Source organism: Harpia harpyja, chromosome 3 (genome assembly GCF_026419915.1).
Source record: "Harpia harpyja isolate bHarHar1 chromosome 3, bHarHar1 primary haplotype, whole genome shotgun sequence".
Classification (NCBI taxonomy): Eukaryota; Metazoa; Chordata; class Aves; order Accipitriformes; family Accipitridae; genus Harpia; species Harpia harpyja.
In genome coordinates this window covers 58,207,393-58,234,515 of record NC_068942.1, presented here as the reverse complement: position 1 = coordinate 58,234,515, position 27,123 = coordinate 58,207,393, and the positions used below count along the sequence as shown (strand labels likewise).

At 40.3% G+C, this 27,123-nt stretch overlaps 1 protein-coding gene across 1 annotated transcript in view; it reads left to right on the top strand.

The window, feature by feature from the left end:
* Positions 1-27,123, top strand: part of SPTLC2 (serine palmitoyltransferase long chain base subunit 2) — an 82,039-nt gene that overhangs the window by 50,441 nt on the left and 4,475 nt on the right. Inside the window, exons 10-11 of the mRNA XM_052782837.1 lie at positions 18,055-18,190; positions 21,262-21,391. Of these exons, the coding sequence (XP_052638797.1) occupies positions 18,055-18,190; positions 21,262-21,391 (266 nt within the window). The remainder of the gene's footprint in view (positions 1-18,054; positions 18,191-21,261; positions 21,392-27,123) is intronic.

Genomic DNA, 27,123 nt, shown 5'->3' with positions numbered 1-27,123 from the left:
GATACTAATCTATCTGTGTGGCAGGAGGGACTAAGGTGTTTCAATTAGTAAAAAAGTTAATTTAATTGCTGGCTTTAGAAAGTTCAGATTAATTAGGAATCTGAAATGCAAACTAGAAGGAAGAGTTATAGTAAAACCTACAGCAAAACTGTTCAGACATGTTTGTCCTTAGAGTTGTATTACATGATTTAATATGGTGTTAAGTAGAAACTGCTATCATTTCTTCAGTCACTTACTGGAGAAGGAGGTTGATCAAGAGGAAGGTTCTGAACATGCTACAATCTGGTTCTGCCCTGGTGTAAGTGCTGACATAACTAGCAGTGATTGTCTATGGTCTGGTGTAGCCTATGGCTTAATTTTTCACAGTACCATGCATCAGTTAATATTGGTAGTTCTGAATGTACTTTCTTCCTGTAAGCACAAATGGCTTCAGTTGCCTTGAGCTTGATTGATTGGATTGACTGGTTTCTGACAGTGCAATATGTACTTAATTTTCACTACTTTCTCATTAAAGTAGCTTTAATAGCAGTGGCAACACTAATGCTTTGTAGCTGGCAGGGATCTCAAAAAAGATGATTTTGTAGTATACTGTTGTGTGTAATACAGCAGAGTTGGAGAGAATAATATTGTACAAAGCAAGAACAGCAGAAGTGGTTCATTATCAGGATGAGACTAATTGGCATGTGTTGGAAAACAAAGGCCTCTACCTTGTAAAGGACATTGAACTTTCTCTTGTGTGTACCTTTGCATACTCGGCATGAGTTGCCGCACACCTGTGTCTGTGGGCTTTGGAAAAGCCTGCAAAATCTCCATTGAAGGCTACTGCATAGGTGCAAGAAATGCTCAAGCTCTGAGCAGAGTTTTAAGTGTTAGTAAAAATAGGTATGTATCTCTGTCTCTGTGGAAGTTTGTTACTTGCTGTTTCCATTGTGTTTTGTCCCCACTGCATGTATTCATTAAGAAAGAACAACAAAGAGATATTCCAGTTATGTTTATGAAGTTCTGGTAAGGATAGACCCCAATATCCTAAGCTAAGAGTCTCCCTTGCTTGTTCATACAGAGGAGACAACTTATTCTTTCCTTGTGATGCTTTTTGTTCAGGCACTTAACTGTGCTTCTTATGAGGACTGAGAGATCTTGTGCTTTATCTTTTACCTTTTTTTATTAGTTGTGGTCTTCTGGGTGGTAAGCCATCAGCTACTGTCTGCAGCTCCTGGAGGTGATGAGCAGAAATGTATGTCAGTTGAGATTTGTGCAAAATCTTAAATGCTATTCAATTGTTGTGGGTTTGGGTTTTTTTTTTTTCCCTCTTCTATCATGCTTTGCCCGGGTATCTTTTTCTTCTAAGGCTGTAAATCACATGTAAAATGTAGTAGAAGCTGAGTAGCATTCTTCAGGCAACTGCTGCATGAGGAGAATAATGTGCTGATTTGATCTTAGTCAGAGGGTCAATCAAGAGTAAACTGGGCTAAGCCATCTTTTAATAATGTTTGTTGCCATCCTGGAACTAAAACTACATGAACATTTCCATTCTATTCTGTTACATGTAATTCCTGGAAATGGTCGCACTTGGGCTTGCAGCTCACCTTTAATTTCCCAGGCTTGATAGTTATTTTAGCTTTTCAAGACGAACAAAATGTTCTGCTGTTGTGAAAAGAGGATGTGTTTCTTAACCACTTCATTAAATATGTACCGTTGAAAGAAGGGGAAGCTGAAAGTCAAGATTTGGCTTGGAAGCAGACTCAGAAAATGCTTTGAGTGTTTAAATAATTACTGCTTTTTATTTGGCAGAGTTTGAAGCTCTAGGGGAAATTTAGTATGTAGTGAAATTCATCCAGTCTCTTGCATTGCTCAAAGTGAAGGTACCATTTGGTTGTACTGTAACTTGTTTAATTACACTGCAAGGTCCAGTTCTCTGAATTACTCCAGTATAATTGGGATGTGTTTCCAGATGTCAGAGGAATGTCAGCCTAGTGGTGTTTTGGTCTGGAAGAGACGGCTTTCAGTTCTTCAGCTTCATTTGCTAACTAACCTTTAATCCTCTCTGCTTCACAACCCTTACCTATTAGTCTTCCCCCCAGAATAAATGTTGCTACTCCTGCTTTTGAGATGCAAAAATGCAGAGCCAGAAGAGGTGCATACCAGAGCAGTGAAGATCTACCACAGTTTACTTAAAAGGCCGAGGACATAGGTAGCATTTTAATGCAGTACAGCTACTTTCCCTGTAAAACTTGTCATGGATAAAGTCTATGCAAAAAGCTTCTAAAGAAGATTCAAAATGCCTTTTTTTTTTTTTAATTGTATATCATCAATGTCCTCTCTGAGAGACTTGTGTGAGGTTTTTAACAAATTGTCTCCTTCACTTCTGAGAGTCCAATGAATCCTGGAGCTGCACAGTGGGAGTCTGACAGCCTGGAAGTTGCATTAAACAGCTTTGGGTTTTTATTGAAAACATTGTTCTTGGTTCAAAGGGAAGGTAATTATTCTGCCCTGGAATGATAGCAGCCCCTCCTTTATTGACAGCACACCATCTGGTTGTGATAAATTACATGGCCCTGGCAAGGCTGCAGGTTTTTGGTAGCAGTGGATGACTTAGAGATGTCCAGATTGGTAGAAAATAAGAAATATCGTTTATGGAAATGACATACTTCCCTGTCATTAGTCACAAAGCTTTTGCTTCTTTTTATGTCTGTTAGATATACCTCTAAAGGAAAAATTCAGAAAGCAAGATAGTGCATGGGATTTTTCAGGAGCTAATTCTTGCTGCAAGTTCAATTCCATTACTCTGTTGAGGGAGAGCTTGAAAAAGTGACGGTAGGAATCTTGAGTATTTCAGGTGTAATTGGCACCATTTATTGTACTTTACCACTCAAGGACTGTTGCTGTAGTTCTCACCTAGTAGTAACAACAGTGCAGATTATTAAAGTGTTTTTTTCAAGGAGTGGTTGTACTTAAACTTGTTGGTTGCTGCAGCTTTAGGGAGGTAGGTTCCTTTTCTGAAAACTTGCCAAGTAGTCAGTTTGCATGTATAAGTAAAAGTTCAGAGTGGTGGTAGGTGGTTTGCTAGCTAATTGGTCGTCCTGGCAACTACTACTTTTTCTTGCTGTCCCAGCCAAAGTATTACTATTTCTAACCTGTCTATGATACATTCAGGCTCGGTTCTGTGTTCTGACATGAAAAAAAAAAAAATCTGAGCCAATGATGATTGTTAAACAGAAATGTCCACAAGAGTCCTGGAGGGGAGAGGCAGCTTTGGTTCTCATCTCTAAATTATAACACTGCTCTAAGACAGGTTTAAATGCTTGCGAGTAGAACATACTGAATGTGACTTACTGTAGTGTCTGATTTGTTGAGAACATTGGCTGGTTTCTGCTTCCAGATTTTCTTTTATTTCAGAACAAGATTCTAAATTCTCTTGCCAAACATTACTGCTTTTGCTTTAGAAATTTCCTCAGTTTGTTTTTTTTATTTGCTTTAAAAAAATTAATCTCAGCAACACCATGATGAAGCTTATTCTTGCCAAGTTCTCTTGATACCTTTTGTGAGGCTAATTGCTGCAGAGGGAAGTGTCATCAACTAACTCTGCGAAGAATTTTAGTCTTAATTACTTGGGCAGATGTAGGAGTAATACCACTCATTACTAGTTCTTACTTTCCTACCACTTCTATTTTTGGAGCTGGAGCCCTTGCAGTTATATTTGCACAGTGTGGCATGAATAACATTTATCTTAGATTTAGATGCAAAGAGAAAACACTTTGAACCTGGCTTTGCTATGCTTGTTATTTCTGTGGCTAGGCAGTTTGGACATTCATGTGGAGATTGGCCACAGGTTAAAATAACTCTGAAGCCATGTTGAGTTGTTACTAAAATTCAGTCAAGCGTTTTATATATAATGAAAAAAGCACCCTGGCAAGTTTGTCTCACTCTTTGACTGCCAGGGTGCGTAAGAATCGGATGTGTATTATTCTGGGGTTTGGCAGCTTGGGCTTTCACCTTTTGCTGGCAAAATACCTCTGCAGCTTCAAGCCATTTAGGCTAGGTGGCTCATATCTGTTATGTGCAGCATGTTGATGAGCAAAAGTTGCGAAGTGCTCATTATTTATTATTAGTATCTCAAACTGATAGACTTGAAATTTCAACCTCTGTTGTGGGAGGCAGCTAAAAGTACAAGGCAGAACTGAATTAATGTGGGTAATTTTATCTGTTTTCTGCATCTAGTTAATGATAACTTTTGATAATTTTAGGATTTGTCAGAGGGAAGGAGTTTCTGAAAACTGAAACTGTGAGGGTGGTCAAACATTGGAACAGGCTGCCCATAGAGGTTGTGGAGTCTCCATCTGTGGAGACAGTCAAAACCCAACTGGACACAGTTCTGGGTAACCTGCTCTAGCTGACCTTGCCTGAGCAGATGGATTGGACTGGCTGATTTCAAGACATTTCTTCCAACCTAGAGGATTTTGTGAAAAGTGAAAGTGGTACCTCCCACAGCAGTAATGCCCTATTTTTCAGCATCTTGGGACATTTTGTATTTTTACACAGAGAATAATAAACCTGTAGAGCTTCTTTTACATTCCACAAATGCCCTTTTCAGTGCTGTTGGACCACAGGGAAAGGTGCAGGGTGGATGTTTCCAGAGTCATCATCCATGTAAGATGAATCCTAGAATAACCTCATTGCACTGACACTTCTTAATGATACCAATTCCTGCTGCTTCATAGCTGATTTATGTCTGTTTGCTTGTGTGCATTTCCAACTTGTGGTCAGGGAAGCTGACTTGTCCTCTGAGGAGTTTCCTTCTGATGGTCTTTGACAAACCAATACAACATGGCAGTAGCCATCCTACTAGACCTGGGCTGGAGAGGATAATTCTGGCACCTCATTTCTTGTACAGACCATAGATATGTTATGTACTCCCAGATCTGATTGTGCAGAGCTCGGGAGCTGTTCATCAAAGCATTGGGAACCTCTGTCTGGAGTTGAATGAAGCTCATGGCTAGAACACCTCCGTTACACTTAAAGGATGTGCTAATTGGTAAGCAGGAAAGATTCAAGGGGACATTATTATCTCGCCAAGTAGGCTGTTTTGTGCCATGTACAAGCTGTTACATGTCCCTAGCTCAGCAGTTCTGGAGTAGCTGTTTGGTTACTGTCTTTCAAATCTACCCATTGGCTAGATAGGTTTCTTGCATCTGCCTTGGCCACTTATGTCTTTGAGATGCCATTCTCTACATTCAGTCACCCTGTAGCCCTGACGTAGCAAAGCAGTCCAATAAAGGTGTTTCCCCTAGAAAAAAAGCTTCTTCTCTAAGGCAAGTTCCAGTTTTCATTCCTACTGTATTTATATGCCTCATCAGGGCAACAGTTAGTTTCTCCTCCCTTCTATGAGGATTACTTTTCTGCTGATCCTCCTACAGAAGAATGACTGACAGCTTTTAGTAGTAGCTACTTTCTTCCTGATGATGTTTGATTTTTCACCCAAGTCAGGATATTACCATCTTGCATTTTTGGTTTAAGCTTTGTACTTTGGAGCTGAAACTTCCCACTATGGAGAGCAATCAAGTCTTGTCCAAGACTTCAGTTTATCAGTGGCTGCAGTCCCTTCACGGACTATTGGGATTCATTACAGAAGATTCTTCTGTAGTAGTGGAAGCATACTCTGCTAAAATATTCTAACATAGCCTGAGCTAACTTAAAAATGTCTTTCAGACATCTGCAGGTCAGTCATCTCATGTTTCAGTCACAGCTTCATCAAAATCTCTGCCACTGGTATCTGGTAGTGATGCTACATTTGATAAAGCAGCCTTTCATTCACATATGTTTTAAAGACTTGGACCCACTGTAGGCTAATTGTAACGACAGGGAGTGCTTGGAGTCTTCTATCCTGTGGATTTGTAGATGTATCGTTCTTAAGGAATGTAAATACTTGATGTGTTATTCTCATGCATAGTAACCTTCCTCTGAGTCCTCAGTAGGTTACAGAATTCTGTAGTTGAGAGACTGAAAAGGACACATGTAAGGCTGAAAATTAGCCTTGTTTCAATCACACTTGGGTAGATGCAGGTGCATTGTGCCAACTACAAGGGCAGAAAGTATGAAAGTTGATTACTGATGATGTATGCGCACCCAGAAGATTAAATGTACGTGCAGACAAAATAATTGAAGAATTGAGTTACTAAGAAGTCATTTTCCTTCTTGTAGCCTTAACAAGTTTCACCATGCAAAACCTTTTCAGCCACTCTTCCTCTGGACTGAACTCTGGCATATTAGATACTTCCCACTGCCACCTCCGTGGACAGGAGCTATAGGGTAGTTTGGATATGCTTTTAACCACTGAGATACCTAGTTCAGCTCTATGCAGAAATAAGTAAGTGGTGGTGGTAGACAGCCCTTAAGTTCCGAATTGCCTGGCTGGTATGTATGTGAATCCTGATCTGCCGCATGATAGCTCAGTAAAAATTTGTAGCTGGAAGTATGCCAGTATGTTACCTTTCTACTCCCAGAACTCTGCTGTTAGCCATTGCTGCTTTGTGTTAGCTGTTTGTTTGTACAAAAATGACACTGAGTCTAGGCAAAACAATAACATTAGTAATCTCACTTTAATGACTAAGGATTAATAATGTAAAAGTTGCAGCATTTATAAACATCTCTAGTGGAATTTACTTATTTTATGTATTTGCAACTATTACTAAATGTTTGGTTTATGCTGGTTTTAGGAGCCAACATTGGCCAGATGTGAGGCAGGATGGTCCGTTAACCCGTTTGGTTTTTTCTGTGGTGCTGGTGTCAGTAGCATTGTATTAGTTTAGTTTCTATCCCTTTAAAGCTTGATTTTTTCAGGATCTTATAAAAGGGTTTTGCTGTAGAAAAACTGTCTCCTGTAGTTTGATAAACATTGGCTCAGTTTAAATCAATTGGTTTTAATACTGCATTTAACTCCTTAAAATGTTTATTCATGCTGGTCTCCTTTACACATATATCTTATTTCAAAGTCTCTCTGCTCACATAATGAAGCCTGCTGTTTGAGGCAAAAGATGACTAATCAAATAATTAAAATACTGTCATGGCTGTGCATGGCCGAGCAGCCATTTTAGCTGATTTTATTGCCATGTCATTTTGTAACATCTTTGTGTCACCATATTGCAGAAAACCTTTGACGTGAGCCAAGACTGTTGTGCTCACTGCTGTACAGAGATCGTGACTGCTCCAGAGAATTTGTAGTTTAAATGATATGCAGATCAGGACAGCATGAAGAAGTCAGACTTACCCTGTTAATACAAATACTATTTTATTGGCTACAACAACATTGGGCAATACTACCACTGTGATGTTTGGAGTGCATGTGCAGCCTCATCAGTCAAGTTCTTTTGTGGTCACCAATGCAGAGTTTCTATTAATAGAATAATAAACTGTGGAATATGTGTTATTTTTAACAATTAGTAACAACATCTGGGAATGTGCCTCTGTTGCAGCCTTTCAATACTTAAAGGGGGCTTATGAGAAAGATGGGGACAAACTTTTTGGTAGGGCCTGTTGCAGTAGGACAAGGGGTAATGGTTTTAAACTAAATGCGGGTAGATTCAGACTAGATACAAGGAAGAAATTTTATATGATGAGGGTGGTGAAACACTGGAACAGGTTGCCCAGAGAAGTGGTACATGTCCTATCCCTGGAAACATTCAAGGTCAGGTTGGACAGGGCTCTGAGCAGCCTGATCTAGTTGAAGATGTCCCTGTTCATTGCCAGAGGGTTGCACTAGATGACCTTTAAAGAAAGGTTGCTTCTAACCCAAACTATTCTATGATTACACACTCAACCAAAGTTCTTCTGAAAACCTCTTTAAGTCAGTATATTTTAAATGGTAGTTCTTTAACAGATCATATCTTTCCAGTCACATCAATAAACATGATGTCTTCATGGCAAGAGCTGCATCTCTTTATGATGAAGTTCATGGTGCAAGCAGGCTGCCTTGGAGCTCTCTGAGTGCAGCTGGTAGTTGCAAACAAAATCAGAAAGTGCAAATATAAAAATATTCCTCTGGGCTTTGGAATATGCCAAAGGCTTCAAACTCACCAGTATGTATAAACTCAATGAGTACACAATACATGCACCCAGCTGGTTTTTGGCATGCCTTTAGACTCCACTGGAACTGTTTAGTTTAATAGCAAATGCAATGACAGATACTTAATATTAGCATAAATTTTGTTTTTTGGAGACCTTTCAATGCCAAGAATATCAGCCATAATTTTTCTTTTCTTCTTTCTCTGTTTCTGAATCTCCTTGGCTTTACCATTGCCCATTTTTAAAATCAAATTTAACTGTTTTCCTCTCTCCTTTAATGCACTGAGCATTTTTACCATCACCTCCGCAGCAGCTCCATACTCAGTAGCCATGTAATCCAGGCAAATCCCCTGCATACAGTCTTGTTAAAAAGCCATAGGCATGGGGTTAACTCAGAATGGTCATGAGCCAAGCCCTTCACCGCTTCTCCTAAAATAAATTGTTGCTAATGCTGCTGCCATATGGCCAACAAACATGAGCTCTCAGCGGTCTTTTGATTTCCTCATTCATGCTTTCAAGTGCACTGGCTCTTCAGCTGGGCTTCTCCTCCCATGTTATTTGTAGTTCATCTCCTGAGCCGTGAACTTGGGAAGCACGCAAGCGTGTCAGAAGAATAAATAACTTGACTCAGCTGTCCAGTTAGCGGTTCCTTAGCGTCTGCTGGATGAATTAAGCACGGCTCTACCATGATGCAGTATAGGCTTTTTGGGGGGGGGAGTGCATCCTGGCAGCAGGTCGCTGCTGCCTGTAGGGAGTCTGTAGCTGCCCTCGGATACCGCAGAGGGTGGCCATGGACTCCCTCTGTGCAGCAGTGGCCCCTAGTGGAAGATGCTCGGTCCTTCTGGTGACCCCAGACTAGACATAAAGCCTAAAGACTCTTCCCATAATGACTCTTCCCATTTCCAAGCTTGTTTCAAGCCTGGATCCCCCCAGCAGTGCTGCAGAAAACCCCAGTGAGTTGCTTCTCTCTCCTGACTGGCTTGCTAAATGCTAGAGTTTGAGCTATTAAACAGTAATGTAATAGTGCTGAGCTAAGGAATTATTCTAATTACTTTTTTAAGATGCTCATTGTTTCAGCAGGTTTTCTTGGTATTTGCCTGTGTGAGCTGGTGCTTTATAATGTAAAACTGGGGGAATATAGTATTCTGACCCATACATTTTAATATGTCCCTGTGCAATCTCAGGTTACATTGTATAATTGCATATAATACTTTTCTGAAGAACTGTAATGAAAATCTGCAGACAGCATCTGAAGGAAAGGATGTAAAATTTGTACTGCAAATATTGGCATTGGTGCAGTGCTCACACGTGCAAACTTCGAGGAAGCAGACTGGTACATGTGGAGCCACCTTGTCCCTGAAACTTAAACAATGAGATAGGAAAAATATTCTGAAAGATAAGAAATCTGTATGTAATGTATAACAAAATTTTCCTTATTAGCTTTTATAGTATGATCTCTGAGAAGAAACCAGTGAAAACTTTGCTTTAAACCTCCTTCTTGCTTTTGAGCTGTTGTAAATCTTTTTTTTTTTTTTTTTTTTTTTTGAGGACAAAAGAATAGGTTGCTGTAGGAGCTGACTTTTCCATTATTGTGTAGGTGAGTGCTGCCTTTGGCAGGATTGTGCACATGAATCGGTCAGTCTTGATCTCCCTTTCTGCCTTGGGATGTAAGTTAATGTTATGAGTCTTCTTTCTGATAGATAATGTTACAAGACTTTAAAATCAGTTCTGGCAGGTATTACCATCCCAGGTCCTTAAACATCTATTACAGCATTTTTAACAACATCACACTCTCTCTGTCTCTCTTAGTGCAACTTTTCCTTAAAAGGTAAGTGTTGGCATTTAATCAATATTGAACTGAAATTTTGTTTAGTGTTCCAGTGTTGTTGTTGTTTTTGTTTTGGGGGTTTTTTTAGTTTAAAATCTCACTCTCTCAAGTTTTCAGTTTACTTACTATAGTCCTTAAATAGATACTACTTTGTTTTGAATCTGACCCTTGTTTCCAGTCGGATATTCTCAAGTTGTGCTTGTCCTTTCTGCTACTTGGCAAATCTAAAAAAATTTTGCTTTTTTTTTTTTTTCATTGTGCAAATGTTGTTAAAAGTCATGCTTGACTTGTACTTTTCAGGAGAAGCCTTGAAGAGGGAATTTTCTATATCTTACATGAAAAACGTGTTCATAGCAGTAAAAAAGCAGTAGTGCTTTTATGCCTTCTCAAAAAAAAAAAAGGAATTGGCTGTTGTGGTTTTTTTAATGATGAGGTATTTACAAATATAGTGTCCAGAAAACAACTTGACTTATTATTTTAACATTGCAAAAGATCTTCCTAAGCCCTCGGGAGGCAACTTAGCTTCTGAAAGCTTAGTGGAGAATCTGTTAAATCAGCAGAAGAATATTGAATTCCTGGTTGAGATTTGAAAAATGCTTGTTTCCAAAACAGAGTATGCTGAATTATATCTTCCACTGAAACAGCCAACCAAAAGACAGAATGTAGGAATAATAAACAGAATGGAAGTATAAGCCTTTGCAAAAACAAGAGGGTTTTAATGTGGAAAAATTTACAAGCTTGAATATACTATAGCATCACTCTGACCTGAAGAAACAAACTTCTAGAGAATGATATATGCAACCAAGTTTTCATCACCAGTTTACTTAGATTTAAATGATTCCAAATGTTCGAGAATATAGGCTTCTTGAAGTAGAAATTAACACTTATTTTCTTCTGTTTGGCCCATTGATAGCAAGGTATATGGAGAAAAAGCTCTATTCATGCTAATGAAATAGTGCTTTGTCTTCACTGTTATTGATGTTGGCGCTCTCAGAAAAGCAACCATGAAATGTTGCAGCCTGGTCCATATCCTTTCCATGTAAGATGTATTTAGCCACCTTATCTTCTGTTTGGGGAGCAGGACACAACGGCATCACTTTGTTCTCTGTGCCTTCATAATGGATTGTGATTTCTTTCTCTCTTTTCTGTTTCCAGTGATAGCTGGCTCTTCATTACATACATGTCTGGTAAAAATCTTAGTAAGCTTGCATGGTCAGGGATTTCCATAAAATTGGGTTGTAGGTTGGTCATGTCATTTGGGAACGATAGTAGATGCTACAGAACATACCCTTTCCACAAGCTGTTTTTATTCCACACAAGAATATGGAGGCTTGGTTGTTACTTAAGTAACTAGCAACAGTCAGTAAACATTACTGTTCAGGTTATAAAATGCCTTTCAGCATTGTTTCCTGAAAAAATATGTTGAGATCTGCTGCTTTGATGTCCTTTCACACACACGCATGCATGTATACTTGCACACAGAGCTACCATAATCTGCACGAGCACTTAGTTGACCAAGTACCTTCTTTTAGTTAGCTTGATTTTTATTTCTTTTTCTTCTAAGACAGACAAAAAAATAAACTTGTTTAATCTTGGGAAAGCATTTGTACAAGGCAGGAGGGAAGGTTTATTAGATTCCCTAGATTGTGGCTGTCAGGAGAGGAGAGGACAAGAAACCTGCCCAGGTAAGCAGTCCTACAAAATTGATAGCCCTCCTAGTAAAGCATTCCTGCTGAGGTCATGCTAACATCAGTAAAGCTGTGGTATTTGTCAGGGTAAACTAATTGCCAGATAAATCCCTTCATTGTCTGAAATAAGCAATACCAAGAGACATGATTCTGCCACAAATTAAGGATGGCACATCTGTCAGTAGGTGATACAATGCTTCTCACTTCCAACACCTCTGCACTGGCAAGAGTTTGTAAGGTGGGACAAGCTTGGGAAACAGTGTGAAACAAATTACATTAGAGACTGAAAGTAACTCTTGTGCAAAGAATTAATGGAGTGTTTTCATCTCAAAGATGCCTTATGGATCTGATATTAAGATTAACCTAATCTTCTTCACTTCTTGCAGTGATTTAAAAGATGCCTTTAATATGTTCCGGCCAATCTTCTTAACAAAACCTACTTCTTGTTAGATACGTACTGAGTCTTATCAGAGGCAATGTGCTACTATCAAAATACATCTTCACAAGGTCTCACATAATTCTTACAAATCTTTGCTAGTAAATGTTTTAATTTTGTTGATCACAATGAAAACTGGAACTGAGGGCATTCTATTATGTTACAGCATGAGCTGTTATAGAGACTCGTGTAATTGGGCAATAAATACGTATCAAGTGGGATTATTCTGCATGTACTGAATAGCAATCTATTCATATCAAGAGTTTTTGTTTATTCTAAATTTTTCATTTAATCGTTAAAACAAAAAATATTAGCCTTCAACTGGTGTGTAAGATAAAGGCATGAAATGGCTCACTTTAGCCTCGTTGTCCTTGTTGGCAACAGAAAAAATAGGTTAAATTAAGACTGCAAGATTGAAACTCGAATGTGTTGAACAGCCACAAGATTAGTTCATGAAAGAATATATAGTAACTTCATCATAGCTATCTAATGTAAACTGGTATTTGTTGACCACCAAGTATTGCAGCTTGTGCATACAGTTAACAGTTTCACTGCTCAGGAACCATTTTTAAAGATGTGTCATACTATGTGGCTTTGAAGTCTTTATAAGAATTAATTAAAAATGTGGACATATAGCTTCCTTTGTATTGCATCGAGTATCTTTGTTTTAGATCCAAGTGACAGTGATCTGTAGTGTGACAAGCAGATAAAATCCTGCTTGTGGTTTTTTGCCCATCTGAAGTTGGTTTGCCCCTCTGGAGTTCAGTGTCAGTCGGTAGTCTGTTTGTGTACAATGCAACATGCCTTTTATTTCTCAAGAAGCCTTGCTGATGAAGTGTTGCATTGTTTGGAAGGACAGATTTGTGATTGCTCTCCAATTACTGCCTGGAGATCACAAGAGGGGGGGAAAACCAAATGCATCCTGGTTGAACTGAATTTTCTTTTGAGTCCAATACCATCTATGATAGATTATTCATCAGTCTTAACAGATGACAGGAACGTTACAAATATTGGATCTTTGTGGCAGAGTAACCTCCACAAATTCTAGGGCTTCTTTGTTCATTGTAGAGATGTTTTTTTGACATGGAATAGAGAAGTTACACAGATCTCAGCTCTAAGAAGTATCTGGTGTTCTATTTTTATTTTTTTTTTTCTAAAGACTTAAGTTCATCCTGGCCTTGCAAAAAATTTTTAATTGCTGAGCAATTGCTCTGTATTTATTAAACTGCCTTTTGCAAATAAGAGTTGTCTGAGAATCCTTGCAGCATTTGGACTGTTAGTTTAAGCATGAACTTCTGTGATGTAAAGAGCAGCGAGGCTAAATACAGGTGAGTTTCTCTGTTTATGCGCCTCATTGATAAACCCTTTGCAAGAAGACTTTAGATTTGGTGTGGTGGAATGTGCAGCCCCCTTCATCCTGCAGATAACTATGGTAAGTATCAACTTAATTTCTGCTTCAAGAAGAAATTTGCTTAAACATCTCCTAGGTAATGTTTTTACTGTAACTTCTGTCTTTCTGAACAATATGACCTCTAAAGCAGAGGCCTTCACAAGTGATGAAATGTCATTCTTCTAGCCTCTAGGAATCTGTCCTGGCAGAGATAGTAACTTACTTTCCGCTAGGGTTATGGGGAACATGCGTCTCATGTGCCTTTAGATTCATAATGGAGTGCTTTCTCTAGGCTGTTGGAATATTTTTTTTTCAGGGAGGTGCTAGCTGCATTTCTTGAAGAATTTTGCTTGCCTTATATATTTGTAAGACTTCATATGCCATATGGTGAAATGTCAGAAAAGAGAAATACTTTCCCTCACACAAATGTAGAAACACCATCTTTCGAAGCTTGTTTAGAAGTGGGCAAAAGTTTGCTATTCATATTGGAAGGTATGTGTTAAGTATTGGAAGAATGGTGAAAATACTACAGTCAGTCAGCCATTACTTACTCTATTGGTTCAGCTGGTGGTACTGAACCCTTCTGCTGCAGAAACTCTAAAGCCTGACTTGTCTGTTCTGTTAAGTCTGAAGTTAAGTTGCATAGGGTTTATAAATGCAAAAGCATTTATCTGGCATTCCTGGCCATGTATAGTAGATAACAACCATGATGCTATGGGCATGGCCTTAGAGGAAGGGTTTGAGAGGAGCTCTGAGTGACTTCCTCAGCAAAGCTGCTGCTCATCTGTGCGTTCACACTTGGTTATTACCACTTGGGGTAGGAGGGCTGCAACTCTTTACCACGTATTCTGCACTTAAGGTGTACAGTAAAAAAATGTCGGTATGACAATGAGCAATCCTAATTTAAAGTGACTGCCTGTTATCTTGGACTGGTATAATGTTATGTCAAGTAAAAGCACGTTCCTCTTCTCAAACTGTCAGCTATAAATATTCAGCCCATCTTAGCTATCCAAGTGGAGACAATTGTTGCATTTCTTTTCTCTGTTCTTTTTTCTTTCTCTGCTGAGTCCACACAGCTACAGCTCTTGAGTTGAGGGTAGTAAAGGGCCAGTGTTTCTCCCCCTTGGGTGGTGTGTGACCTTTACTTCTCATACAAGGGCAGCATGTTCTTTAGGGGATACATGTGGGCTTTAGACTAAATGTTGCCCAGGCTGCTACAAGCAAGGAAGTGTTTTACTAAGTTGCAAGAGCAATCTTGTTATGACTGCAGGAAACTTGCAAAAGGGTATAAAAGCAAAGGGGAATTTATTAGTTAATCCTTTAATTCCAGTGTAGGTCTGTCAGTAGCTAGTTTAAGCCATTCACAGGACCCATAAGGGACTGCAGATCAGTTGCTGTGATAAGGGGTTCTAGTTTTCTAGCCTTTTGAAGAACTCGGTTCCAGTAATACTCTCTTTCTTCTCCCTTTCCTTCCCTCCCTGAAGGTCATCACATTCCAGTTTCCTAGATGAAAGGATGTTACCAGAATCATTGCACAACTCCTCTGTGAGAACAATTGGCAGGGTGGTGTCTGAGCCGGCCTTTTTTGCGTGGTCTTGAAAATGAAGCTGCATACTGCCAAGAAAGCCAGCTGCTGGAGGATTGCTGCAGTCCTGGCAGACTTTCTAGGCCTACAGTTGAGCAGATGTGGACAGAGCTCTGAGCTTCAGATGATGTTTGGACTGGGAAGGGGGTTTTGAGGTCCTGCCTGAATGCTCAAGCACCGTTTGGGTACAAGTGGGAATAGCAGTGGTACCTAGTCACGGCTGTCTCCAGGCACTGCTTGTTTTGTCCTTGTGGTCCCAGGAAACATGGTAGTAGCAATTAACAAGCCCTCTGGTTAACTACTAGCGTGTACCAGTGGGGCTGAACCAGTAAATGTTAGGAGAGCTGAACACTGAGTGTATGCTTGTTGCATAATATTGCAAACCATATTCAATTAACACATAGCATCACTCTTCAAGTGCAGGATTTTATAGTGGAATAGGAGACTAAATATGTTGAAGTGCAGAGGAGTGTGGTTGCACAGGATGCAGGGAGAAAGGAAAGCAAAGGACAAGGAACCTGTGCCCAATTCTTGTTCGATTCCTGGTGCTTTGCTTCACCACAACTACAGTTCTCTTCAGAAGATGGTAATGGCATGTGGTGGGTAGTGAGAAGACACCACTGAATATGTTTTCAAGTTCTTGGTAATATTGTTGGTAGCCTTCATGACAAGTTTTTAGAGAGGTAATAATTTCATTAAATTGATTAATGGTTCTGGAGCAAAGTAAAAGCTGACAGGCTTTTGAGACCCACAAACCTGAAGAAGGCAAGTGTCTTCCAAATCTGTCAGATGCTGTAGTAGGTAATTATTTCTCTGTAGAGAACTGAAAGACTTGTGCATGAAACTTGTTTACATCTCAAAGTGCTCTTCAATCTGTAAGGACAAATCTAGAATCATAAACTCTTTTTATGGGAAAGAGTTTAAGGAAGACTGTGAAGCAGCTGCCAACTACAAATTAAGGTTGCTCTTTAATCTTTAGCCTGGAAGGCTCCCAACTTTGGAAAAGGGTGTGAATGTGTAGAGGGGAAAACTATAAAGGTACTGAAGTTCCTTCTGCTTGAAGCACTGTAAACTCCATGCATTATGGGAGCATGGAGAGAATGTATGTATGGGAGAAGCTGTGTTCGTGGTCATGGGAGAGGGGCTGATCACAGCAGTGGTACCCAGCTGTGTACGTTACCTTACTACTCTCATAGTAGTGAAATTTGATGTGTATTTTGATGGGGTTGTACATCACTGACTTGAAATGTTGTCAGAAGTTGTGCATTTCTGTATAAGAGACATGTGGCTGCAGCTTTCTCAGACGGTGTCATAGTAGTTTTTTTCTGCATGTAGATTGCTCTGAACACTTGCATGTTTATTGATTGTCTCAATGTTAGAAATGCAAGTAGTGGCTTTTGGCCCACTATCTGTAGTGCCTTGCAGTAGGCCTGTTTATTTTGTTGTTGGGGGGGGGGGTTCCACTTTGCAGTCTGGGTTATTTAAAATAACCAACTAATTGGTCTGAAAACATAAGAGAAAGCTGGGTCTCCACTAGAGGATCTGATCTGATGTGAGCCAATTAAAAAATAAGTTTCATAAGCACAAGATGCCTTTGTGTTTTACTGAAATATTACTGCTTTTGGGTGAAGAGGAATTAAGCTTCTGCAGAAACTCTGGGGGAGAAAAGATTAAGAAATAATGCTGTTAATGGAGGAGAAGAGATGTCTTAAATGGCAGTGAGTGCTGTTAAAAGTACCAGCTCCTACCCACTAATAATAGGCCAAGTTTTGCAAACTTAACAGGTTTTATCCTTTTTTCTCATGCTTTGCCTTTGATGGGATTTTGCCTTTGATTGCATGGTTGTGGGTGGAACATCTGATACTCTTGGCTACAAAAATTGTATAGGTTCTTACAGTTACATTTGTTCTGGCCTGGAGCAGAGCTATGCGGGTGTTGGATGTTTCTCTGAGACCTGGTGTTCCTTTTGGTTAATCACCTTACGTTATCTACAACTTTAAAAGAAGACGATTAATATCTAGCAGCCGACTTCACTATGTGGCATAGATCCACGCTGCTGTAGATTCAATGCTTCAGTATATGAATCACCCATCTGGTGAAGGCAGTGTTTGGATAATCAATTATCCAGAAATGTAGTCTGTGGACCAGAGACAAGTAATTATAAATGTTACTTATTATAGTCTCATCAATGGCATAGTGCTTAATTTCTTAAGCACATTAGAGTATTAGTTGATCAGAAATACATTATCATCCGCTTAGGTGAGATGATGTGGATCTTTTTCTGGGCAATACGGAAACATAGTACACTGTGTTAGGCTAGAATTTAATTAACTGATAAATAGGTTGTCCTATGGCTGTCTGAATAGCTGGAATATTTAAATTATGCTAGCTGTCTAGTGTCCTGTGTACTAATTTTGACAAATGTAAAAAAAAAAAATCCATACAGAATTGGCTGAATACATGATAAATTGGCTGCTGCTGCATATGCAAAGTGAGCTGGATTATCAGAAGTAATCGGTTTAATTTAAACCCAGCTCATTTTAACTGAAAAAGGTTAGGGAGCAGCCACATGATCAGTTCAGCAAACAGATCTAAGGAGGAAGGTAGTAATTTCCGTTAGTACAGGCAAGCAGGATAAAACACAGTGAACAGCCCCAGCTGATTCAGTAGGTTTCCATTAGTTATTCAAAGTATAAGCAAACTCTTCAAGATGCAGTTACCAATGGATTTTGAGCAAATTTTGAATCTTGTTTAAAAGCAGGTAGCTGCCTTGTTTTGCCAGGTACCTCTTGATTAAAAACCTGATATGGAAAAACTAGGGAGTGCTTGGACTTGATGGCTGTGCTTGTCTTGGTCCATTCAGCTACAGCCTTGTCAGAAAAGGAGTGATTAGTCTTGATTACATGAGGGAGAAGAAACTGCGAATTCTAGTTTGCAATTAATTTTAACACTTCCATAAGCACAAGCGGCACATTCACAGTTTGTACTTTAGCTAGAGGTCTTGTGTTGCAGTTATGCATGTGACTTATGACTATTGTGTTCGCGGTCTTATCTTAATTGCTTTTCTAGGGAAAGCACGTGTGCAGCAGCTAGCAGAGAACACGAGATATTTCAGGAGACGACTGAAAGAGATGGGCTTTATCATCTATGGAAATGAAGATTCCCCTGTTGTGCCTCTGATGCTGTACATGCCAGCAAAAATTGGGTAGGTTTAACAGGATAACTTCTCATCTATCTTTAAAGCTAGGATGGTACAAGAATATTAAGACTTCCCTAAGTGTAAGAAAAGACTGGTTTGGTTTTTTGCTTTTATGATCATTACTGAGTCTTATAAAACACGGAAACTTCCTATAAGTGGTCTTGAGAAAATCGAGGCTTGTAGCTTGAGGCAGCAAGCAAGCACTTCAGGGAAGCAATTTTAACACTACATGCCATGTTTTAAAAATTGCGGGTTTTTTTTTCATTTTATTTATATGTAAAGTGTATATATGTGCTAAAGAGAAGCTGAAATTGAATGGAAATTAAGATTAAAAGTCACTGGAGGAATCTTTCAACCAGCTTCTAGATCAGAAGCAGCCAACATTTCCACAGATAAACTCTGAAAATTAAAAAAAGGAAAAGCAGAGGGGCAGGACATGACAGGGCACAACAACCTGTATTTGGTGAATCCCGAGTTTTTTTTAAGAGGTCTGGATTTAATACCTCAGGTATTGTTATTGTAAATACTAATAGAACTTCAACATAGCTTTATAAATGCTTATGGACTTGTGGGCTGCTGTGTGGATAATTAAGGCTAAAATTCTGCAAGCAGGATATAATGAATATATTAAAAATCTTTGCAACATAAACAAAAGCCTGATTTCAAGGACAACTTGACTTTGGTAGCTGCTTTTCAGCATCCTGTGTAAAATGCAGGGCTCAACCAACACTTTTAAATTTGGAAAGCAGAGCTTCATTTAAGCCGTACTGAATATCTCTAGTGCTCCTCTAGCTCAGTTAGGCTTCAGTCTGGCTAAGCACTGTGGTTCTGTGAGGGAACAACCATCATCTAGCACTCCGCATGAAGCTAGATACAGTCTTCCTCCACCCTTCTCAGTATAACCTAATTTAATTTAAAAGGCCTGTAACCTTTATGGGTGCTGTAGAGTCTGCAGTGTGTGCCGTCCAGCACAGAGAGGCATACTGTCTCTACCGCTCGGCTGCTCTACCAGTCAGTACAATCTTTTCCCTGGAAATTTTTATTAGCTGAGCAGTTGGGCCAGTAACTTACTTAAAAAAGAGCAAGAACACAGAGCTCTGATGAGAGTTGGCCCTTAGGATCTACATTGGGTCTACTTCATCCTCTCTTTGTCTCTTGTAGTCTGTTTTTTTAAATATTTTGAGAGTACTAAATGGATACAAAATGGAGTGTATCAGGACGCACCTATTTATAAGGAAAATAGTTGTAGCAGAAGTAAAAGTCAGAAAATTTAAAAACCTCGTAAAAGGATGTTATTTTTACACATCCTTATAAGCCTCTTAAGTTCATTGCTACTTCTCAAGACAAGGTCAGTTCAAAAAGGATTAACCATTTCCTGTGGCCTGTAGAAACACCCACAATTGCACTGTCATTACAGAAAGGATCTAGATCTTCATGCCTCTCGTCGCATAAGTCACAGCTGCTAATTTCTTTAATCATAGAATCGTTTAGGTTGGAAAAGACCTTTAAGATCATGGAGTTCAACCATCAACCCAACACCACCATGCCCACTAAACTATGTCCTGAATTGCCTTGTCTATGCGTTTTTTGAACACCTCCAGGGATGGTGACTCCACCACTTCCCTGGGCAGCCTGTTCCAATGCCTGACAACCCTTTCAGTGAAGAAATTTTTCCTAATATCCAATCTAAACCTCCAGTGGTGCAACTTGAGGCCATTTTCTGTCATCCTATTGCTTTTTACTTGGGAGAAGAGACCAACACCCACCTCGCTACAACCTCCTTTCAGGTAGTTGTAGAGAGCGATAAGGTCTCCCCTCAGCCTCCTTTTCTCCAGACTAAACAACCCCAGATCCCTCAGTTGCTCCTCATAAGACTTGTGCTCCAGGCCTCTCACCAACTTGGTTGCCCTTCTCTGGACACGCTCTGGCACCTCCATGTCTTTCCTGTAGTGAGGCGCCCAAAACTGAACACAGTACTCAAGGTACGGCCTCACCAGTGCCGAGTACAGGGGGTTGATCACCTCCCTGCTCCTGCTGGCCACACTATTTGTGATATAGGCCAGGATGCTATTGGCCTTCTTGGCCACCTGGGCACACTGCTGGCTCGTATTCAGCCGGCTGTCAGCCAGCACCCCCAGGTCTTTTTCTGTTGGGCAGCTTTCCAGCCACTCTTCCCCAAGCCTGTAGTGTCGCATGGGGTTGCCGTGACCCAAGTGCAGGACCCAGCACTTGGACTTGTTGTACCTCATACAATTGGCCTTGGCCCATCGATCCAGCCTGTCCAGATCCCTCTGTAGAGCCTTCCTACCCTCAAGCAGATCAACCCTCCCTCCCAGCTTGGTGTCATCCACAAACTTACTGAGGGTGCACTCAATCCCCTCATCCAGATCATTGATAAAGATATTAAAGAGAACTGGCCCCAAAACTGAGCCCTGGGGAACACCACTTGTGACCGGCCACCAACTGGATTTAACTCCATTCACCGCAAGAATTTGTTTTGTTGAAGATACTGTGTGACAGTTTTATGAGGTCTTTGCATCTTCCTTAAAAATATTTGTTATCAGATTAGATGATCTCAATTTACTGTGGCAATTCAATGGTTCCCATGATAGGCACTTAAGTGGTACATTCTGTGACACCACAATGTACTTTAACTGAATTAAATTGGTGAAAACAAACTCTTGAAACTGCAGAAGCATCTGCTTTGGAGCAGCATGGAGGCTTGTATAGCCAAACTTCTGAGCCAAAATCCCTGTTTCCTATCAGAAAGATTTCCAAGCTTAGGTTACAAATCCATTTAGAAACAGCCTGCTAAAAGACCAGCCTTTGCCACATATCATCTTTCAGCTTTGTTAGAACTTAATACAGTGAAACCTTTTGAGGAAGACCACCTTGGGATTTAGTTAAAAAAAGGCTTTTGTGAACAGGTATTCTGCCTCTAAAAGAAAGCACTGGAAGCTCTGGATTGTGGTCTTACAGGCTTGCTTCAACAAAAGCCTGTATGGGTTAACATAACCTTCATGCTGCTTTGCTGCCACTGATATAATTCTGACGATCTTTCTTGTTCTCTCTGGCAGTGCGTTTGGGCGTGAGATGCTGAAGCGGAATATTGGTGTTGTGGTTGTGGGCTTCCCTGCCACCCCCATCATTGAGTCCAGAGCCAGATTCTGTTTGTCTGCAGCTCATACCAAAGAGATGCTTGATACAGTAAGTGTCTCGTCTTGTCTTCCTTTTGCTCATGCCTTCTATACATCAAGGTACAACAATTGTCTATTATTTGTAGACTGGTTCAATGTTTGGTATACAAACTAGTTGAACCTAATGTTCAAAGCCTTGTGTAGTAGAGCTGGCAATGATTCCATCTCTCTTCCTTGCTTCAACAATGCAGAATGGCTGCCTACAATAAATCTCAGGGACTTTCTTTTCCTATTTTAAATGATGTGAGAGAGACAGTCTCATTCCTTTGAGATAATGCTTCTTCCCCTCTTAAGAGGCTCTACCTTCCACTGAACATTTTAGAAGGAAAAAATTCTGCTTCTTCTGACCCTAGATGCAGAAGGTAAGCAAGAAAAAGCCTGAGAACCTTCAAATCACCTATGTTCTCAAAAGCAAGTGCAAACCTCAGCACATGATTACCAGTGAGAATTTTTATTCCAAAGATTACTATTCCAGTTCTTGTTTACAGCTTCAGAGCACTGTATCTTAAATGATCCTGTCCTAAATGAGCCTGTGCCACGTGCAATGCCTTACTGACTCCTGCCTGCAGTAAGCGTGTTCCAGCAGGAATAGAGGTCCCCTCGAAGGAGGCCTGCATCACAGTTGGGAGATGCTGCCTTAAAAATTAAGGATGGAAGTTACTCTGTAACTAATATAGTTGAAAGGGATTATATTAATAAGCCTGACTATCCTCAGTATGTTTTGGTGTGGTAACTACACTCATTTTTGAGTCTTCTGAATAACCTTCTTTGATGGACATGTACATGGGCTGTCTTAGGCTCTGTCAAAGTTCTCCATTGTACATTTTTCCCCACTTTGCTGTTCTGTGGCTCAGAACCTAAGCTAGGTTGAGTCATGACCTTGGACTTCAGGAGAGCAAACTCTGTCCTGTTCAGAGACCTGCTTGGAAGAATCCCGTAGGATATGATCCCAAAGAAAGGTGTTCAGCTGGTTGATTCCCCCACCCCACCCACCCCCAAAGAGTGGTCCATCCTGACTTACAGGAGACCAAATGTATTGGGAAGCCTGCATGGATGAACAAACCAACAAAAACATAAAACGGAAGCACATAAGAGATGCAGGCAGGGACAGGTGACCCAGGAGAAATAGAGATACCGTCCTGAGCATGCAGGGATGGGGTCAGGAAAGCCAAAGCCCACCTGGAGTTGAATCTGTCAAAGGATATGAAATGCAGCAGGTAGGGCTTTTATGGGGATATTAGTAGCAAAAAGAAGAGTAGAGAAAATGTGGGGCTGCTGCTGAATGGCATAGGGATCAGGTGAGAAATGACATACAAGAGGCCAGGGTACTCAGTGCTTTTTGTTGCCTCAGTCTTTACTGATGAGATTTGCCTTCAGGAATCCTGGGCCCGTGAGATCAGTGGAAAAATATGGAGCAATGAAGACTTACCCTTGGTGTGAAGGAGGATCAAATAAGGGAACATTTAAACAAACTGGACATACACAAGTCCATGGGACCTGATGGGATGCACCCACAAGTGTTGAGGGAGCTGGCTGTCACTGCAAGGCCACTCTTGATTATCATCTTTGGAAGGTCGTGGTGATAGGGGGAAGTTCCTGAGGACTGGAAGAAAGCAAATGTCACCCTTCAAGAAGGGCAAGAAGTGTGATCTGAGGAACTGCAGATTGAGAAGCCTCACCTTGATCCCTGGGAAAATGATGGAGGAAAGAAGCCTTGAAACTATTTTCAAACATTTTGTGGACAAGAAGGTGATTGGGAATAGTCATCATGGAGTAATGAAGGGGAAATCATGCCCACTGTCCAGATGTGATCAGGTGGTAACACTTCAATATATGAATAGCAAATGGGACTTATAAACAGATATTTACAAATATCTTGTCAAGAAAAAAAAGATTCAAACTTTCACACTTCACTGCCACAGAACTTTCAAATCAACAGCTGAAAATGGCTCTTTTTTATTTCAGTTTTGTTACGAAAAATAGTAAGGCAGTGGTGTGTGCAGTTTGATAATGTATATTCAGTGTTGTTCTGTATCAGTTAAACAACCTGCCATGTATCTGTGGTGCTGTACTTTCTGCTTCTGAGTTGTTTGTGCCTTGTAAGACCTGAGAGATTCTGCCCTGACACTTTGACAGCAGACTGCTTAAGGAGTTCCTTCCCAGCTACTTGTCCTGCTACTCTTCTCGTAATTATCCCAATTCAGTTGTTTCTATTCCATATAAAAATTCTGAAGTGTGTGTTTGGAGAAGGCCCTCTCCTTCCCTTCCTTTCTCCCCCCGTATAAAATTAATACTATCACAAACTTGGCTCAGAGCATGGTAATAGAACCGAGTGCCTTACACAAATGAGGGAGCAGTAACTTCTGGCCAGGTGGACATGGGGGAGATGAATGGGAAGGAGGTGGGAGGAAGGAAAAGAAAGAAAACTCAAGTCTCTGAAATCATATTGCTGTAAACTGAGCTACAACTGAAACATGCAAACTTGATGTGCTGGCACTACCTGAGCAATCATGCAGTCTTGCTGTTGGTTAGATTCTTTATCTTCTCTCTTTATGACTAGCTGGAGTCTTCACCGTAACAAGCTGCTTTTGCAGGGTCTATGTAAGTACTATACGTGCTCTCTTCTAAAACCAATCTGTAACTTCTATTACTCCACTTAAAAAAGCTCTTTTCCTGGCAATTCACTTACAAGTCTTTCTGCTTTCCAAAAAATGTTTCAAGTTTTGTGCATTTATCTCTGAAGACTCATTTCTTGAGTACGTCTGTAGGTGCTAAATGCTCTAAATTGAGGAAATGCTTGTTCAATATATTAGGGCTTGTCTGCCTAAGCAAATTAATCCAGGACAAAATGAGGTGTGAATTTTGAAGTGAATTAAGAAATCCTGAGTTAGCTCAGTATGTGGAGGCTTTGTTCCAAGTTAGTGTAATCCACTTTAAGGTTCAAAACAGCTGCATGCTCTGAACCCAGAACATTGGCAAGAGGAGTTAATAAGGAACAAGTCTTTGTGTCGGTGACTTTGTGTTGTGCGTTCTTGTGATGCAGTGAAAAGGGATTGATTTCAGGCAGCTAATCATTAAGGCAGCCTTCAGATCTGATCCCTCTGCTGAACTGTGGCAACAGTATCCAGGAGGAGAAAGAACTGTAATGAATAGACTTGGAGAGAGCTGGCAGAGTGCTTCTTCAAGTCAGTGACGGAGGGGAGAACTCAGTAGCCCATCTGTGTGTGCATGGATGCTAACTAGGTCTGGTATGGTATTTTTTCTGGGAAAAAAAAAAAAATTATCCAGGTTTGGAGCATGGCGAAGAGAAGCTTGTCTTGTAAATGCTGATATTTGTAATGCTTCCTTGTTCTTATTAAGTAAACCCACATGATGGGGAACAGTTCTCAGTTACAATTTTAACCGTTTTATGTAAATAAAACTTCCTTGCCTTAAAATATTTGGCTCAGGATCAGAGTGAAGTTCCTCATAACCTGCATCCCTGTGGGCTGGTGCTTTCTTTTCAGTGATGAAAAATATATTACACTCTCCTGAAGTCAGAGTTCACCAACGCCATTTCCTTTGTAGTCTTTGCCAGTCACATGGTCCTTTTTGTTTTAAATTAATAAAATCCTAAATCTGCATTTAAGAATAACAGTTAACAGACTCTTTCAACAGAAATTTAACCTTGAATTGTTTCCATATGGGATCTTTACTTAAAGCTCTGGCAAACTGTGCCCACGCTTTTGTTTTTGGTTTTGTTTTACCGAGGTCCAACTTCTGGGTTTGTCATTCCCCCAGATTTCAGAGTGGAGAGGTTTTTGCTGCCAGATATAACAAGCATGAGGGGCCATTTTTTAAAGAAACAAAAACTTGAACTATCCATCCAGGAAGGAAAAGCATGTAGGGATATTAACCCTCATCTCCCAACTATTCTCAAGAGACAGGCATTTGACCCAGAACATGTTAAAATTGTAGCATTAATGTTGAATTAGTGGCATTCTGAAGGAATGCTGAATGTACCTATCTGAATAAATTTACAATTCAAGGGAGTGCAGAATGCTAACCTTCGAGTTCAAAAATCACATTGGACTTGGAAGTCATCTTTTGAGCTCATTTCTTTGTCACTTGCCTATAAAGGATAATTAGCATCACATACTGTTGCAAATTTCTCTGCAGCAACTGATTTATTTTGTACCTTGCTCCAGGAGTGTTCTGTAGAGAAGTGAATTGAAGTTTAGGGTTTGGCTTTTAACAAACCCCATTGTGAACCAGTGTCTTATCAAAGAGATTGCAACATAAAGAAAGTATGATTAACTGAGCTGGGACTTTCCTTGTTTCTTATGCTAGGAGATGTTTGATCTCTGGTAAACTTCATAACATTTGCATTCAGGTCAAAATGGTGTAAGGTTTTGTTAGCTCACTAGCAGTGTTCTGGGCCATCAGTTGCCTGAGCGTTGCCTTTGTGGCAACCTCAGTCAGTGGGACTTGCTTTCAAGGGAGAAAATTCTTGGGATCCTACCCGGAATAACATTTTTTCATTCCTTGGATTGGCTGGCAAAAACCTCCCATGCAATGTTGTTTACAATACAGAGCTTGCATGTCTAGTTGTATATGGACAATGCAAATTAACCAAGTGTAGATATAACAAATGCATCAATAAACTTGTGTCCTAGTTTCAGCTGGGATAGAGTTAACTGTCTTCCTAGTAGCTGGTACAGTGCTATGTTTTGAGTTCAGTATGAGAAGAATGTTGATAACACTGATGTTTTCAGTTGTTGCTCAGTAGCGTTTAGACTAATGTCAAGGATTTTTCAGCTTCTCATGCCCAGCCAGCGAGAAAGCTGGAGGGGCACAAGAAGTTGGCGCAGGACACAGCCAGGGCACCTGACCCAAACTGGCCAACAGGGTATTCCATACCATGGGACATCCCATCTAGTATAGGAACGGGGAAGTGGGGGTGGGGGAATTGCCGCTCGGGGGACTGGCTGGGTGTCGGTCGGCGGGTGGTGAGCAATTGCACTGCGCATCATTTGTACATTCCAATCCTTTTATTATTGCTGTTGTCATTTTATTGGTGTTATTATCATTATTAGTTTCTTCTTTTCTGTTCTATTAAACCGTTCTTATCTCAACCCACGGGTTTTGCTTCTTTTTCCCGATTTTCTCCCCCATCCCACTGGGTGGGGGGGAGTGAGTGAGCGGCTGTGTGGTGTTTAGTTGCTGGCTGGGGTTAAACCATGACACTTGTTAGCACAATATTGCAGTTTGCCTTTTGCTATCTTGCAATTTAAAAAATACAGTAAGTCAGAAATGGTATGCTAACACAACTGTTATTTTCATACTGAATGATGCATAAAGAGGAGTCAAACCTCCATGTCTATTTTTTTCTGCTTCAGCTTTACTATCTCCAGGGAGGGAGGAACACTGTTCTTGGTTTTTCTCTCTATGAATAGTCATGGCTTTTTTGGGGGGGACGACTGTGAAATTTGAGTTAGTATTGCTGGATATTATGATCCTGCCTTGGAAGTGGAGTAATCAAGTGGGTGCAGAGTCACTCTTTGTTAAGTGACCAGTGCTGCTCGCTTGGTCTCAAGACTTCTGAATGCTAAAATCTAAACCAAATCCTATGCACCTCTGAAGCTACGGACTTCTAGCACAGTAAAATTACTTAAGTAAAATGGCTGTCGGAGTAGTCTGCAGGCATGCAAAAAGGAAGATGTGCTGATAACTTGCTTGTATCTGTCTCCTCTGCTGATCTAC